Source organism: Loxodonta africana, chromosome 4, assembly GCF_030014295.1.
Source record: "Loxodonta africana isolate mLoxAfr1 chromosome 4, mLoxAfr1.hap2, whole genome shotgun sequence".
Lineage (NCBI taxonomy): Eukaryota > Metazoa > Chordata > Mammalia > Proboscidea > Elephantidae > Loxodonta > Loxodonta africana.
In genome coordinates, this window is record NC_087345.1 from 157,376,493 (window position 1) to 157,393,605 (window position 17,113).

The following is a 17,113-nucleotide window of genomic DNA, read 5'->3' on the forward strand; positions in this document are numbered from 1 at the left end:
ACGTGGTAGATTTCAAATTGCCGAATCCACATTGGTTAGCAGCAGAGCAGTTAACCACTATGTCACTGGGACTTCCGGCATGTGATAAAACACTCACTAAACACACTCACTAAATGCTAGTTATCATTATGAGGAACGCCTTAGTTTTCTTTCTTTGTTTCTTCTTTAGTTCTTTGTAAAATAAGGCGATGACAAATTGTTCAAGAAGCTATGAGATCCATTTATGTACCCGACAGAATTTGGGGTGACAAAGTATCCAATCTAGTTCAGGAAGAACAGAGATTTTTTTTTTCCAATCTATGTGTTTCTTGTCAAAATCCTTCCCTATAACACCTTCTCCACTCTACAACGCAGTATTATATTAAGAAAGTAGAGCTAAAAAGGATGTCAACATCCATGCTCAGCTCAGACCACATTGTTGGTCTTTCAGGTGCACAGTCTGTGCTGACAGGCTACATACCCCGCCCATCTTAAGATTCCCAACTGACCAGCTAGGGTCCAGTGGAAAGCTCATTGCTCTTAGGTGTCAGAATACCTAGGTTTGAGTCCTGGAGCCACACAGAGCATTTGTCGTTGCAAGACACTGCAGAAGCTTCTTGGTGTTCGTTTCGTCATAAAAATGGGGTAGGTAATTCCTCCTCCCTGACTCATCAGGTTATTGAAAAGATCAAAACAGATAATATATGTGAAAGCTGTATGGAGATTATAAATTATTAACACAAAGGTAAGTTTCTCCTATTTCATTATAGGAATCTTCATACATACATTTTCCTTAATGGAATTTGGCAACATGTAGAAAAGTTAAAAGTCAGCAATTCCACTTCTAGGTGTCTACCCTAGAGAAAGTCTTGTCTGGTTGCATACAGAAATATATACAAAAATGTTCATTACAACAAAGATTGTAAAATCAGTCATAAGAATCATAAACCCAAATTCTCAGTGGTCTCCTCTGGGGAGAGAAGATGGAGAAAAATATCAGCGAAATGTACACATGGGACTAAAATGTTTCTTTAACAGTTCATTTATTTTGAGGGGGAAAACTTGAGGCAAATATGGCAAACTATTATTTGACAAGTGTAGATACTGAGATGTTTTTATCAGTGTATATTTTAATGCATTATATAGCCTATATTTTTCTATATACTTAAAACTTTGTAATAGAGTTTTCAATAAAGAAAAGAGAATCTATATAAAGGAAATGATAGGAAATATAGACTAAGATTCACATATAATGATGCCCTTTACAGCATCATTATAATAAGAAGAAAACAATAATCTAAATAATCAAATATAAGATAGTAGTTAGCTAAATTACAGTATGTTCAAATATTGTCCAAAAAAAACTATTTTAAAGAAGAAATACATCCAAATTCTGTCAAGTGAAAAAAGCAGGATACAAAATTAGGCACATTATTATCTTAACTATGTAAGTTTATGTGTGTTTTGGGTGTGTATGTATGTGTATTTGTATAGGAAATAAACCAGTTTTATAGTTTATCTCTATATTATAATATGGATGGCATTAACTTCTTCCTTCTCCTTTTTGTATTTTACAAATTTAATATGAGGACTGCGTAAAAATTTTTAATGTATATTAAATATTTTTAAGTGTTTAGCTATTCAGACATGTAAATGATCACATAAGAGACATGAAAGTAGGCTATTCATATAACAGCAAGGCTGCAGTATCTATACTACGATTAGTGCCATTTAATCTAGCCTCTGGCTGCCTGAAAGGAATGTATCAAGTTAATTGGATATGGCTTCTGTTTTAAGATCTCCAAGACATTTGTTAGTTAACCAATATCCATAACAGTACCCCAGACCTCTCTCCTAAGCTCCAGTCTCATATATCCAACTGCATACCAGGCATTATCTCTTGTACATCCCATAAACCTTGAAAGTCAAATCTAAAATGGAATCCATCATCTCCCTCCCCTACCCCCTAAATCCTCCTCCTCCTACATCACACCTCCGTAAATGCCAAAAGCATGTAACCAATTGCCCAACCCATTTTAGATCTTTCCCTTATCCCCTAAATCCAATGGATCGATCCATTCTGTGAATTCTCCCTCCTATGTATCACTTGGATTCTTCCCTTCTACTTCACCCCTAGGGCCTCATCTTGGTGTCTTGGTGTGGGACTTCATCTAGTCTTGCCTGGATCACTACAAGTAAAACCAGTTGCCATAAAGTTGATGCCTACTCATGGCGACCCCATGTACGTCAGAGTAGGACTGCACTCCATAGGGTTTTCTTTTTTATAATTTTTATTGTGCTTTAAGGGAAAGTTTACACATCAAGTCAGTCTCTCACATAACAACTTATACACACCTTGCCACATACCCCCAATTACTCTCCCATAGGGTTTTTGGTGGCTGATTTTTTGGAAATAGATCGCCAGGCCTTTGTTCCAAGGTACCTCTGGGTAGATTTGAACCTTCAACCTTTCAGTTAACAGTTGAGTGTGTTAACCATTTGCACCGCCCAGGGACTATAGATCACTACAGCAGCCTTAAATTTTTCCTGCCTTAAATTTGTGTCCCCTTCAATTCAGTCCCCAAACATCTGCCAAACAACTCCCAACAACTATGTGCAGGGTGCTCTTTCTAAAACTTAAAATCAAGTACAAGAGAAAAACTGAGTGTCCCCAATACATTTTAACACTGCACTGAAGATAAGCAATCACTGATGCTTTGTTGAAAAACTAAAAAACAATGGACCGATACTGACACAGTGAACAGCACTTCAGCCCGCAGCCCTCTTCTCATGTACCGTCAAGGCCCGGGCATGATTATATGACTCATGATCATCTTACTGAAATATCAGTCGTCATTTTAAACAGCCCAAAGCACATGACTGAGGGGAAAAACAGATTTTAGCTTCCTCAGTAATATTTGTATTTTCATTTCTAGAAATTGGAATATGTTCCTTAGACTGCTGCGGGGTGGGGGTGGAAGGTGAGGAATATTTCCACTGCATCTCCTCTCTTTTCGTTTTACTAAGCTTCACCTTAGGAAGAAAAACAAAATAACGCAATGTGTGGGCTAAGATTATTATAAACTGGAGTAAGAAGAAGCTATTTTAATTCAAAAGCAAAACCCAGAGCCTCTTTTACTACCCTCAAAGTATAGAAATAGTGCACCTTTGCTTCAGAGGGGAGTTTTTGTGCCAAGAAATTATGAACATATATGAATATGCTATTATTTTCATCTGCCATAATTTTTTCCTTCATAACTCATTTATGAATCTTCTGGGAGGTATGAAAACAATGCATTTATTAAGTGATAAAATTCACTGAAGAATGCATAAAGTATTTATAATATGTATTTTAAGAGTTTTAAAAAATATTTCAAAACAAAATGGGGCTATTCATGTTTTTATTCATGAATTAACGATAATAATAATTAACTGAGAAGTATAGATTCAATTCTGTGCACCTAAGGTCTGAAATTTTTAAATAGATAACTTAAGACCTTTAACGTTGCATTAATGGTGATAGAAGCAGTTACAGTGGTAATAGATAAATTAGTGGTAATAGATAAGTGTTAGCAGTGAACAGTTATCTGTGTCAGACCCTGTGATAAGTGTTTAAATACATTTTTAATGTAATCATTCTGACAACTCCATTCTGTGGTTGGGAAAACTGAGGCTCAGAAAACATAAGTAAGTTGTCCTCCGTCACACACCTACTAGTGCAGAGTTAGTATACAAACCTCATCTCTCTGACATTCTGGTCATTTCTCATCTAATCCAGAGAAAAGGCAAAATAAAGTTTTATTCATTCAATCAGAATATTGAGAGACCAAGATTCTACCAAGTGGAGATGTCCATGGTCTCCTAAAAAGATAATCACAGTAGTTCTGGAAATAGAATGGGAGCCTCCCATACTTATCTAGACCTACAATAGAGTATTGTTAGTGGCATTTTGGCAAGTCTTATATTGGGTTCCATGGATTTCAGACTGGCTGGCATCTGTCACGCATTCCATTCCACTGAACATGCCTAGGATTCTCCGCATGGCTAACTGAGCAGAAGGTGTTCCAACGACCACAGTGATAGGACCAATAAACATCCTTGATGCCTAAACTTGGTTCTATTCCTGAGTTCAGAGACACATCCACTTCTCACCCTTTTCTGGCCCTTTGCAGCCCAATCTCTGGTCTAGCATGGCTTTTCACCTTGCCCCTGGCCTGATTTGCCCTTCAGCCTGGTCCTTTCACTTTATCCAGTTCTAACTCTATCTGAGAACACACATCTCCTGCTTTGGATTGCCTTAAAACTTATCAGGGTGAAAAATGTGGTAAAGAGGTAAGATATTTAGTGGAAGATGACACAGAAGTGATAATTCACATGATGGTATAAAGTCAGTTTTGAAGACGGAGAGCCCATGAAATCTTGTTCATGAATTATATGTGGTGGTGTAGCTACTAATGGAATTCCCATTTTTGAATGCAAACTGCTCCAAGATAGAGGAAATATTAACTGATAGGGAGGGGATTCCCTCAGGAAATTATCCAAGCTGTTAAAGCAATAAATATAAGGAAGGAAGGAAATGAAAATATTACTCACTATAGCGGCTTTTCTTGGAGGTGGGGAGAGAGGAAGCATCAGTTTCCTCAGTCTGTTATATTTTCCAGCCACACTCCTCTAAAATTAAAACCCAAGTAAAATTCACAACCACACATCTGATGTCAAGGCTTTGTCACTCGTATTCTTTTGTTCTACATTATCCCGCTCAGTCTTCAAATTTTATGGGAGTATCTCTAATAGTTTGCAGTTGTTGCATGCAGTGACTCAAAGATTACTGGAAATGTTGAAACCCAAGAAGCTCACTTATTTTCACAACAAACAAGCACTTAAGGAGATGCTGAGCTGAAATTTAAACAAAACAAAACCTGTGTCCACAGATTGAAAGCTGCGGCCTTGATTCAATCATTCTTTGCTTTGAGGTGCAAAGTATTGGCACTGGAATGCTGAATGGCTAGGCTGATTATCAAAAGGCAAGCCATGAAATGAACACTTTAAGGAGACCTTAAGTATCAAATGGAAACTAAATTTTCTGTGGTGAGGAGTGAAGGAGTGGGGTTGGGGGAAAAGATGAGAAGGAGGGGGGCAAAGAGGGAGAAGAGAAAGAAGGGGTGAGGGGGAGAAGGGAGGGACAGAGAGAGAGGGAGTGAAAGTAAGAAAGAGGGGGAAAGGGAAAGAGGGGGAGAGAGGAAGAGACAGGCGGAGACTGATTTTCGTCATGGATTTATTTGTTAAGAAGTATAAATGTTTAAAGAAGAATTGTTTCCGTTGTCTCTTTGAAGCAAATAGTTCTATTATTCCTGTTTCTTCTTTGCTCTGTTTTGGAAATAATCAGTGTTTTAAAAGGAAACACACCATGGGTTTTGTCTTAAAAGAATAAAATAAAGTTTGGAGATGGCCCTACTTATCCACCCCGTTCCACCCTGTGCCTTACTGTGAAATAACATGAACAAAAGCAGATACTGCAGCTTTGAGGGCTTTGGGAAAATCTGGTTTTCTTCAGATTTCCTAGATCAGCACAAAAAGCTTCAGGAAGAAAACGGTTACTTATCATTTGTTATTTTCTTTGTACTAGGCTCTGTTAGCCCTAGTGTATATTTCCCCCAAATGAAAGGCTGGATCTGGACTGTGGTCTGCTTACTTTTATCTGTTTCTTACTGATTTCTCACAGGGCGGACATTCCATTGTGCTGAGCAAAGAGGATGCTGAAATCAGAGGTCGGGAGTCTCAGGGGCCAGTTTTTGCGGCTGAACTGACTTCTTTCTCCCCGCTCTCACACAGAGCTACATCCAGCATTTCTCGGAGATCAATAAGAGCTTGCAGAGCTACGTGGATTTAAGGCTCAGAAAAGAGACTCTAATTAAGCAATTAAACTGTCAGTCAGAGGTCACCTTAATACTCAGTCTTCGTGAAAAGAAACATAATAGAGCCATTTTTGTGCTGACCATACAGAGTCATCACCAGCCGGTGGGTCTCATTGCAAGAAACACAATGTGTTGTTCAGGGAGTCTGAGGTTAATTACACCGGAGGCTTAAAAGTGACTGAGCAGAAAGTGCAAGCATATTACCAAATTAGTTGAAGTCTGTGTGCAAGTTGGCTTCCTGATTAGCTCACTGTGATGCCAACACCATTTCAAGAAAGTAAAAAAAAAAAAAAAAAAATCAGTTTCTCTATTTTTTCATTATAGCAGCACGAAATTCTAGAAAACGAACTTCTGTGATATTATCTAAGTTCTCATGTAGCTTAAAAGAGTGAGATCATATATCAACCACAGTTCTAGCAAGTGAACTCAGCACAACACATTCCCAAATGTGTTGCCGACAATTTTCCACTGCAACACTGGTCACTGCAGCAGTAGAAACAACAATAATTCGTTTATTCAGTTCTCAGTCTATTAGTAATCCATCCATCAAACAGGTTGGTGCCTTTGGGGTACAAAGACTACTGCTGTGGATCACACGAAAGGGGAGAGAGGCTGTGTATAACTATTCCATCTTTCAATTTCCCTTGGTTTCCTCTCCTTGCTGAGTTTTGTCTTTGGTTTCATGAGTAATTGCTCAGGGTTACCTGTGGGTTCACCCTGCCCACAATGTGGCCCAGTGGCGACTAGGGCCACTGCAAGAAGAGCTCTCTTTTGTATAGCAGTTGGAGTGTGGAGATAGACTCCTATCCCGAGCCTGGTGTACTTGTACCCAGAGCATGAACAGAACCTCAGTGGCTGTGTGATTCTGAATGTGACCTCCAGGCGGAAGCCACTACTGACATCACCTGGCTCTTAGTGTCTGTTTCTTCCTTTTTCACCTTGTTCTCATCTTCCTACCCACAAACACAACTCCTAGCTAAATCTCTCTTTCCTAGTTTTCCTCTTTCTGCTTTTGTTCCCTAGGAACCCAATTTTATAAATGAGCCAACTAAGATCCCCAGCGAGTAAATGGTAGTACCAGGTCCAGAACTGGTGCCTAGCACAGTAGTAGGCACAGAGTTCGCACCAAGACTGAATGGAATAGTGGAGCCCAGATCTCCTGACTTCTAAGCAAGAACACTTCATATTTGAAATCTGAATACTTTTCCTTACATTCATAAATGAAGTCTGGGTTCATCTGACAGAGAATTCAAAATGGTTCCAAAGTAACCCTAACTTTATTTTCTCCCTCTACCTTCAGGTTGCTTTTCAGTCTATGATTCGGCTCTCTGTGTGTACACTGCCATTTCAGATTTTGCCACTAAAATACTTGGTCTTACTTTAGAAAGTAGAAGTCTTGAGTTACAGTGCTGGTCCTGCTTTTAATCTCTACCAAACTTTGACTCTGACTCCTCTGAGCCTCAATGTTCTTATTTTTAAAATCAATAGGTGAGCTCAAATGATCTCTAATCTCTCCTCTTGCAGTCTTAACATTGTATTATCCATGTGTCTATGATTGTTAATCAAGTCACTTAAAATTAATATTTCCATGTCTCACAATCCAAACTGTTACAGAAGTTTTTTGTTTTGTTTTGTTTTTTTTAAAGCATGACAAGTAGAAGTTGTTGGATTTGTGTTTGTTTTGCTGTTCATATTTTCACCAAAAAAAAAAGGCATTATAGTTTGTCCTATCCAAGCACAATTCACATTGCTATTGAATAGTACACTTGAGCTGTATTAAAAATCTCCTGAACCAAACATTATCTGACAGCATCATTGGCAGATGAATATTTTTCTCTTTGCTAATAGCTCTGTCTAAGCAGCAGGACCAAGAAATTAATTTTAATGTCTCCAGAATGAATGACTGGCTTTGTATGAACTTAAACTGCAGAAATATTGTGTCAGATATTAGACTTTATGGTAAATATCACATCCAGTGTCCATCTGGCTATGAAGATATAAGGCTAGTGCCTCAATGCCTGCCTTCATGAATGCCTTGACAACAAATTATAACTTGGAGCCAAGCTTCAACCTTGCCAGCGCATTGCCTTGCCTAGTTTCAAACTTCTGAAGACCTCCCAGCTCCATAATTGGGTCCACTTGGCAACCACACGTAGCAGATTTCTATCTCAATTTATGGGTAGGACAGCCACAGGTCTGCCTCAAGTTTACCTGCACAGTCCTTATTTCACATTTCTTTATCTTTTTGTAAAATATTTTTTCCATTAAGTACTAAGTGTTCCTTTATGAGAAAAATACGTATGTAGGTTCTGTTTTACTGAAAAACTTCAGGCCCAGGACCAAAGATGGGAAACAACGACCCTGGCTCCTGAGCCCGTTGTTCCTTCTGGTGTTCCATGCTGCCTCCCTTTCTTCCATTGCACATTGAACATACCTTTTTGATGGCACTCACCATTAACCTCAGTATGATTATGGCTAGCATCAACTGAAAACTTTCTGTATGATAAGCAGCTCATCTACATCGTCTCAAATATCCCAAGAACAAATTTGACACAGGTACTACTATTACCCACATTTCACAGTTGAGTAAACCGAAACAGAAAGATTAACTCTCTTCCAAGCAACACAGCTGGAAAATGGCAGAGTCCAGGCTTAGCCCCAGATCCATCACACCACAGAGCTACATGACTTAACTACCACGTTGACTCACACTGCTCGTGTAATTCACTTTTTATATGACCGTCTCGCTCAAGTGCTTAAAGGCATTGCTTCTGAATGTCCCATCTGCCCACTGACTAGGATACTCCAACTACTTCACGCAGGATTCTCTGATTCTGACAAATGGTTTGAACTATAATGTGCTGTATTCTGCCATATTTGCTAGAATCCATGTTTGGCTTTATCTTCCCACCTCTCTGCCTATGAAATATCATATCTGAGTTTTCACTTCCTTCCTGTCTCTTCCCTCCTGCTGTATTTTGCTAATCCAAGCCCAGCTGCATGCTGAGATAGAACAGTGATTAACAGAAAACTTACATGTGTATTTATGTCCCATGTAGGTGGAAAAACCTCCTCATGATCACAGCAGGGAAAAAACACAGCCATGCTGGTTGCACCTTTTGACCTAGTCTTTGCTTTGCTCACATCCTATTGTATGTTGAATTGTACGGATTTTGGACTTTGTATAAGAGAATAAACTATACCTGGCATCATAAAAACTGGGAGAAAGGGTAAATGGTGCAGAAATGCCCACTATAGACAAAAATGTGAGATAGGCAATTTGTCTCTGGCCCATTCATACTTCTTTTGAAGGCCTTTCTTCTGCATCAAGGCTTTATTTTACCTTCATTCTTAAAGGCTATTTTAGGAAAGAATAAGTCCCTGGTTGGTAGTTATTTTCTTTATACTAAAGATATTATTCCATTGTCTTTTTGCTTCCAATTGTCACTGTTATAAAGTTAGCGGTCTGTCACTTCTTAAAAGATAATCTGTTACCTACCTACCCACACACTCCTTTTACTGATTTTAACACTGTTTTTTCCTTAGTTCTTTTTGATGAGGATGCCTTTTTTATTTATTCTGCTTGGCTGTTTTTCTTTTTTGGGATTCTTGTTTCTGTAAATTGACGTCTTTCATCAGTTTTGGAAAATTTCTTCATGTCTTCAAATATTGTTTCTACTTTGTCTCTCTCCTTTCTTTCTGGAACTTCAAATAAATATATGTTTTACCTTTTCTATGAATCCTATATGCATCTTACCCTCTTGTGTATTATTCATCTTTTTAGTTATCCATGCTTTATTCTGCATAGATTCTTTTGACCTATTTTCCAGTTCACTATTTCTCTCTTCAGCTCTGTCTAATCTGTCTAATTTGCTAATAAATGCTTCAACTGAGGTCTTTAATTTGGCTATTGTCTTTATCAGTTCTAAAATTATTAGTTGGTTCTTTTTCATATTTGCTAAGTCACTTTTTATATTTGGCAGTCCCTTGCTGAAAGTTTTATGTTTTAAGTTTGACTTTTATCTCCATGAGTTTGGTAATCATCATTATTTAACAACCTGTGCCTGGTAATTTTAGTATCTGATCTGTCATATTAGTGAGTTTGTTTCCATTTTGTGTTGTTTATGTATGTTATTCATGTTATATTGAATCATCTTGTACCTAAATATCTTTGATTGTGTGCTGGCTATTGCATATGAAAGATTATTGGTAGAAATGAAGTCTAAGATAATTTTATCTCCCTTCAAAGAAGGTTTTAAATTGCCCTTTTTTTTTTTTTTTGTGCCATATTCCAGATGCCTGGAAGCATTAGCAATACAGGATCCCCTCTCATGATTCCAAGACTTGAGATTTTGTGGGGACAGGCAGTGACTCAAACCTGGAATGCAATATCTCCAAAGGCTGTTTTACTTTCATTTTACCAGGATATGGGCTAGCTTACCATAATTCTCACCCTCAAACTTGGGTCTTCTTTGTCCTGAGAACTCACAGATGTGCTGTTTTCTGGATTAGCAAACCCTACAACAAAAGTAGTCCCCAGTGCTAGTCTCACATCTCTCCGTTCTTGGCTCCAAAATTCCACATTACCTTGTGAGTTCTATTTTTTAAAAGCCATTCAAATTTTTTTAGTTTTCTTCATTAGTAGAGTTGATCCAAGTTAATATTATGGAAAATCTTACAGTTTGTATAGTACTTTGTCTACTTAAACTCTGAAGACCCATTTAGAAGGTTAATATGCAGTCATAAATGAACTGACATTTTAAGTGACTCATGATCTAATATTGTAAAATAATACTTGAAATCATACCATTAGAGTAGAATACTGTAGAAACTTTTGAGTTTTCTTGAGTCAAATTTGAAAGAAACTAGCCAGTTGGAGTTCGTGTAGGATACTTTCAGGAAATTAAAATAAAAAGATCCATTAACCAAGAGAATCTAACTTATATTTGGATAAAATGCTTATAAATACAATGTGAAAGGTGGAAAACCTTTTTTGGAAAATCGGGTAACCAAGCAATGTAAATCAAAAAGAAAAAGAAAACCTCAAAATAAGATATCATTCACTTACATGAAGCACAAAGTATTAGTTTCAGGTAAGAATGGATGGGAGTAGCAGAAACGTTTTGTCATCTCACTAACTAATGAAGGAGCCCTGGTGGCACAGTAGTTAAATATTTGGCTGTTAACCCACAAGGTTTGCATTTCAAATCCATCAGCTGCTCCATGGGAGAAAGATGTGGCAATCTGCTTCTGTAAAGATTATGGCCTTGTAAACCCTATGGAGCTATTCTACCCTGTCTTATAAAGTCGCTGTAAGTCAGAATTGACTTGATGGCAGTGGGTCTGGTTTTTGTTTTGGACCAACTAATAGTCATATACCTTCTCCTCCACTACCATTACCCAACCTGTTCTTTTCTATCAAACACTATTTGAGCAAGTAGCAGACAGAGATATGCTGACCTCAACAAAAGTAGAACCCTGTGAGACAGAGGCTGAATAACAACTGATCTATGATAAACCTGTTTCACCCTGCCAGATACTTTCCAATCTCCCTTGGCAGTGATATATAAGGCAGGAGGGGGCTTCTGTGAAAATGCTGACTTTCTGATTACAGAAAAAAAAACAGAAGCAGCTGACACTATTCTTTCTCCCTTTCTCTAGATTTGAACTCAGACAGGATGTTTAAAACATCTACAGATATTTTTTGACCATGATATAACAAATACAAAATGAAGATCCGACAACTAAGGATAATTGAGCAGAAACTGAGTTGTTAAACAAAACCTAAAATTATCTACCTCCTGATTTGTTGATAGATCCCACCTAAATGTCCTTATGGTTTAAGTTACAAATAGTTGGGTATTCTATTACTTGACATTGAAAAGATCCATAACTAATACATACACTAAATGAGCTCCATATGGCAGTGCTTTGACCCAGCTATGACTGGAGACAAAGCTTGAAGTTTTTGTCACTTACCGTAATACAAGAGTCCTGAGGTTCAAGATCAATGTCTGTGAAGTTCAAGAGAACACGGTAATTTCTTTCAACCTGAATGACCCAGGAACACTCAGTGTTACTTCTGTAAGGACTTGGGTAATTTGGAGAATGAATCTCTCCACTGGGAGTCTTGAAAATTCCACCACAACCTATGAATGAGAAACATTCAAAAATGAGAGGACTCTCTGACATATAAAACTCTACACCATTTCGTATTACCATAGATCAATTTTTTTGTTTTTTCTTTCTTACCCACCAGGTTTATTTAGTCTATACTAAACATCTTAAGAGAGCTCTGATGGTGCAATGATTAAGTAACTACAGGACCATTCCACCATAAGTAATCTGTTCCTATTGTTTACCATTCGCTTTCCATGATTAATAATAATGGCTTTCTCTTTGCCAACACTGTGTATGTGTCTCAGTGTGTGGCTCGATAATACTGGATAAACGTAACACCCATGGAGTGGTTGGTACCACTGGGTGAAATCTTCATTCTTAGCAGTTTTATTGCTGTCTAGACGTCTGAGGCACAGTCTGTCTGCATGTGCAATGCAGGCAGACAGATAGACAGATATCAACCAATAATGGAAAAAATTCAGTATTATTTTCTAATAATAAAGAACAATTTCTGGATAATCTAAACACTACATTTTTTTTTTTCTGATTAAATTCATGCATTTCTAACTTTAGGAGAGATCTAACATACTATATTATCTTACAGTAGAAGAAGTGGGGCCATCAGATGGCCTGGGTTCACATCTCTGCTTAGCTGTACGACTTTGAGCAAGTCACTAACTTCTCTAAATTTAAGTTTCATCATTAGTAAAATGAGGATATGAAATGTACTTTCTTGGCAGGATTAAATGAAATAATTCTTATAAAATAGAAAAATGTCTGGCTTATAGTAAACAGTCAACAAATATGGCTATTTTTAGTAGTTGTATAGGTTACCCACTAAAATATTTTGTGCCATAGCTTGTCGTATAAGCATCTGTACCAGCAAATTTATATAGACTGCCTAAAACCTTGGGCAGAAAGTCACTATATAACACACAGTAATTTCTTGGAATTCACAAATCCAACGTTTTCCTTTCTGGCATTTGCCAAGAATCCAGGCATCTATACTAAGGCGTGGGGTAATTTACCAGTTTGCTGATGCACCAATCTCAGGCTGGTGAGTAGGCCCAAGTCCCTTGGAGACTAAATAAGTCAAGCCAACCATTGTGCGTCCATACTCACCTTGGACTTGCATAGTCTAGTTTTCACATATGCATTGACTTTTAAGAAGTTAAACTCTATCATAATTTTTTTAAGGGAAGATTATATGCCAAAGCAGTAGTTACCATCTGGGAAGTCACGAAGTTGTCAAGACATCGCCTTCATCATACCTTTCTCCAGTCATTTGATGAACTTGTGACAAGGGCTCAGTTTAAGCACTTTCGGGTCTTTTCTTGGTTCACTTACCTCCAGGGACCGCTTGCCATGAGACATTGAAGCCTCTGCCGTTTATGGAGCTATCAGTCTTAAATCGTATTGCTAGCTCATTTCCTGTGCTGGAGACCTGCATAGGGTTTTCAGATGATCTTTGGGCACACAGCTGGGCTATTCTGGGAGAGTGGAAATCGGGACCTCCATAGACCTAAGATAGAGTATAGAAAAAAGGGCTCAAGTTAAGGGATATATTTAAGCAATTACAACCCTTCCCCTGGCTCCCTTTTACCTCCAGCTCTTGGATTCTATTATGATTAGATATTACAACCTCACCTTCACCAGGTGGGAATGAACTGTAAACTCGAGCTGCACTTTTTAAGGGCACTCCTCTGTCTTAGGAACACATAAGTCAACCATCCAAGAAATGCCTGCTTGTTTCATCATTTAGAATTATAGAGCTGAACTGAGTAAACTGTTTCAAAACCTTTCCTCTTTTTTCTGTCTTTAGGGGATTTCCCGCTTTCTTTGGCAGAGACTGTAGAGAAAATACAGTATCAAGTCTGATTTTCTAATTTCTATAGCACATATGGAGGAGCCCTGGTGGTGCAGTGGTTAAGCACTCGACTGCTAACCGAAAGGTCTGTGGTTTGAACCCACCAGCCACTCTGTGGAGGAAAGATGTAGCAGTCTGCTTCTGTAAAGATTACAGCCTTGGAAACCCTATGGGGAAATTCTACTCTGTTCTATAGTGTTGCTAGAAGTCGGAATTGACTTCGACAGTAACGGGTTTGGTTTATAGCATACACAAACAACGTTAACATAAAGACACTTTATTTATAAAAGTTTTCACTGAAGACTATTCATCTCCCAGTTATATTGTTAGGATTTTCCACCTACTCTGAAGCCTGAATATTTTATAAAATTAGTCTTTAAGCTTCTTCAGAGATAGTAGAAATAACAACTATAAGTGTGTTTTGGAATATCCCCAAGAAGGGACTCCTACAGATACTCCCTATACCTACTGTCATCATGTCCACTCCCAGGAACCTGACCAATATCACCAAACTGCTACTCAGGAATGACCCCACACTGTGACCCACAATCTGGATGGCTCCCTCTAGATCCATCTCACTTGGCGTCAGGCCTCCTAAAAAAAAAAAAAAAAAATGGCTCCCCCAAATTACAACTATCTTGATTGGGGTCCATAGCCTCAGTGACACATTCCTCCTAGTAAGTGTCCCCATGGTCTCATTCATATACAGCATCCTGCAGGCAAGCTCAGCCCAGCCCAGGCCTCCAGGATACCTCACACACAGGTTCCTCAGTCTCCCCTGGGCCCTGCTTATATAGTGTACATATGTGCGTGTGTGTGTGCGTGTGTGTCTGTGTGTATGAGAGAGAGAGAGAGAATGAGTGTGGTAAAAGTTAGGGGTAGAAATAAACAGAAGAGCTCTTGTCAAACTTGAACTTACAGAAGAGACTATCTGCTATCTGCATCCTTCACAACCTGTCCCCTTGCACATAACGGGCCAGAACCAGGAGAAGCAGCTGCAGGTGAGGTTTGTGCACAGGGCCAGCACCCTCCCACCTCTCCAACCTGTGCCCGCTTCCCACCTCTATGTCACTCTCTCCGCATTCCTCAGGCACCCTCACCCTTGCCCGTCCTCTGTCAAGCTGACCGATAAGGGAATCACTCAAGTGTTCTCTGGGGAGAGCAAAACAGAACAAGAAGCCTACTTTTGGTGAGGAGTATGTGATTTGAATCTATAATGATTTCTTTGTCTGATTAATTCCCCCCAGCTATGAGGGAAAGGCCAAAATGAATGAAACTGCTGTTCCACAGAGGGCTGAGCGCAAGGACTGTAATTGCAAAGGAATGAAGCAGGCTGACTGCTTGGGGCTGGTTTTCATTAGGAGGAGCTGATGTTTGTGTGGCCTCCCAAGTCCCATCAAACACAGGACTTTAGGAAGAGCCCTGTGTGGCCTTCTACACGTACACATATGCAAATGGGGAAAGAAGATGAAGACGGCAAGGAGCCTTCCTCACTTTTGTGTTCTTTCACATTTCCATGATAGCCCTGGAGCAGCACCCCAGCCTTAAACTGACAGCCTGTGCTTCTAATCATCTAAGCCCAACAAACAGCACATATTTGGAGAGAACATTGCACGCGAGGGTTTAGTTCTAACAATGAAAACTCACACGTTGGCAAGATATTCTTTGTTTTCCTTGCTCATGGGATCCCTTGAGATCACAGACATAATGGGTACGAGTTGGCTGGGCCTAGAAACCTCCTGGAGAACAAATGCTGCCATTTTTAACATTCTTTGCTTCCCCTCTTACTGGGCTGCCCACATAAACGACCATTGCCGAGAGACCAGACCGAGCAAAGTGCCCGAACTAAGCAATTGTCTCGGTTTATTGCACCAAGGCGTGGATTTCCTTTTCTGCTTTATGCCTGTTCAGGCTGTTCTCTATAGAGCATTCACAGACCGAAGCAAAACCAACCAGAGTGTTTCCATGACAAAAACAATAGAATGGTGCTTTTGGCTTCCACATGACTCTTAAAAAGATGGAAAGAATTTCAGGGTGTGTTTCATTCGACTGTAGCATATGACTAAAGTGTAGGAGAGAAAGATCTGGACTGATGATCAGAGATTAAAAAAAATGTGATTTTAGTGACTGCTCAGGGTAGAGAACATTTCAAAGCCTATGGTTTTAATTTGTTTTGAACATTTCTTTCTGCTCTGTTAGCTCCATTTATTGTTACAATCAAGTCAGCATTCCAGGCTTATGAGTAACCAAGCACTGTTGCTTTATGCAACCGGCCATTTTCTGGACACTGATTTTTGAGGGGAAAAAAACTCCTGGTTAAACTTGGTGAAACCCAGGTAAAGCCTTATGCCTGGTGACAATAAGGTCTTACTCAGCTGCACTCAACAGAATATGAAAAAAAAAAACGTGCAGGCTGAACACAAATGAGTCAAGAGAGTCAGCGATGTTTCTAGACCACACATCCCCCAGGGTAACAAATTTCAAAGTCCACTGCTAACACATTATCAACCTCTAAGGTCTGAGTGATGGAAAAAAAAAAAATCATTTTATCACTATCAGTCCAAATGTATCACAGCGCTTTCCACCTGAGTTGAACATTTGCGGAGTCAAAGTAGTTGAAGCAAGACTTCTAAGCAAAAAGTAAGAAAAAAAAAAAAAATACCTTCCCCCAAACATTTGATTAAGGAGCTCAAAACATTCTCTCAAGCCCTGCTTTTGTGGGAGGCTACTGCAGTGTCAACTTGTCCTAATAAAAGCCTGAGCAGGCTGCAGCCTCTCCTCTCAGCCATTTCTGTGCAGGCACAGGACACTCCCCTGAATGCTGCTGCCTGGAGTCCCTGATTTTGTCCCTCTGTACCCAAGGGTGCTTTCAGGGAACAGACCCAGTCTTTGCTTTCTCACGTAATGGGTGTGACACAACTCAAAGCACAATGAATCCATTTACATTTTGCCAAGTGGGCAACAATCACACGTACTTTGGAATATGAAAATGAAGGGCTCAGAACATTGCACATTGCTGCAGAAAATCTACTGCCAGCCCTTTGTAAGCGTTATGGTGGTTTTATGCAACCATGAAAAACCGTTGCTTGCAAGGGGGCCCTCTGACTAGTCCACATGTGAGTGTCATTCCTACTTCACACTGTAAGTGTGAATACTGGAGACATCTTGTTTTTTCCTGTTTTAAAAAAAACTTGCTGGTCCTCTGAGACGACTTGGCAAAAGTCCTTACATG

At 39.1% G+C, this 17,113-nt stretch overlaps 1 protein-coding gene across 1 annotated transcript in view; it reads right to left on the reverse strand.

The window, feature by feature from the left end:
* CUBN (cubilin) overlaps positions 1-17,113 on the reverse strand; it is a gene marked incomplete at its 5' end in the record, with an annotated part of 354,010 nt that overhangs the window by 152,423 nt on the left and 184,474 nt on the right. Inside the window, 2 exons of the mRNA XM_003410564.3 lie at positions 11,874-12,043; positions 13,362-13,536. Coding sequence (XP_003410612.3) covers positions 11,874-12,043; positions 13,362-13,536 — 345 coding nt within the window. The remainder of the gene's footprint in view (positions 1-11,873; positions 12,044-13,361; positions 13,537-17,113) is intronic.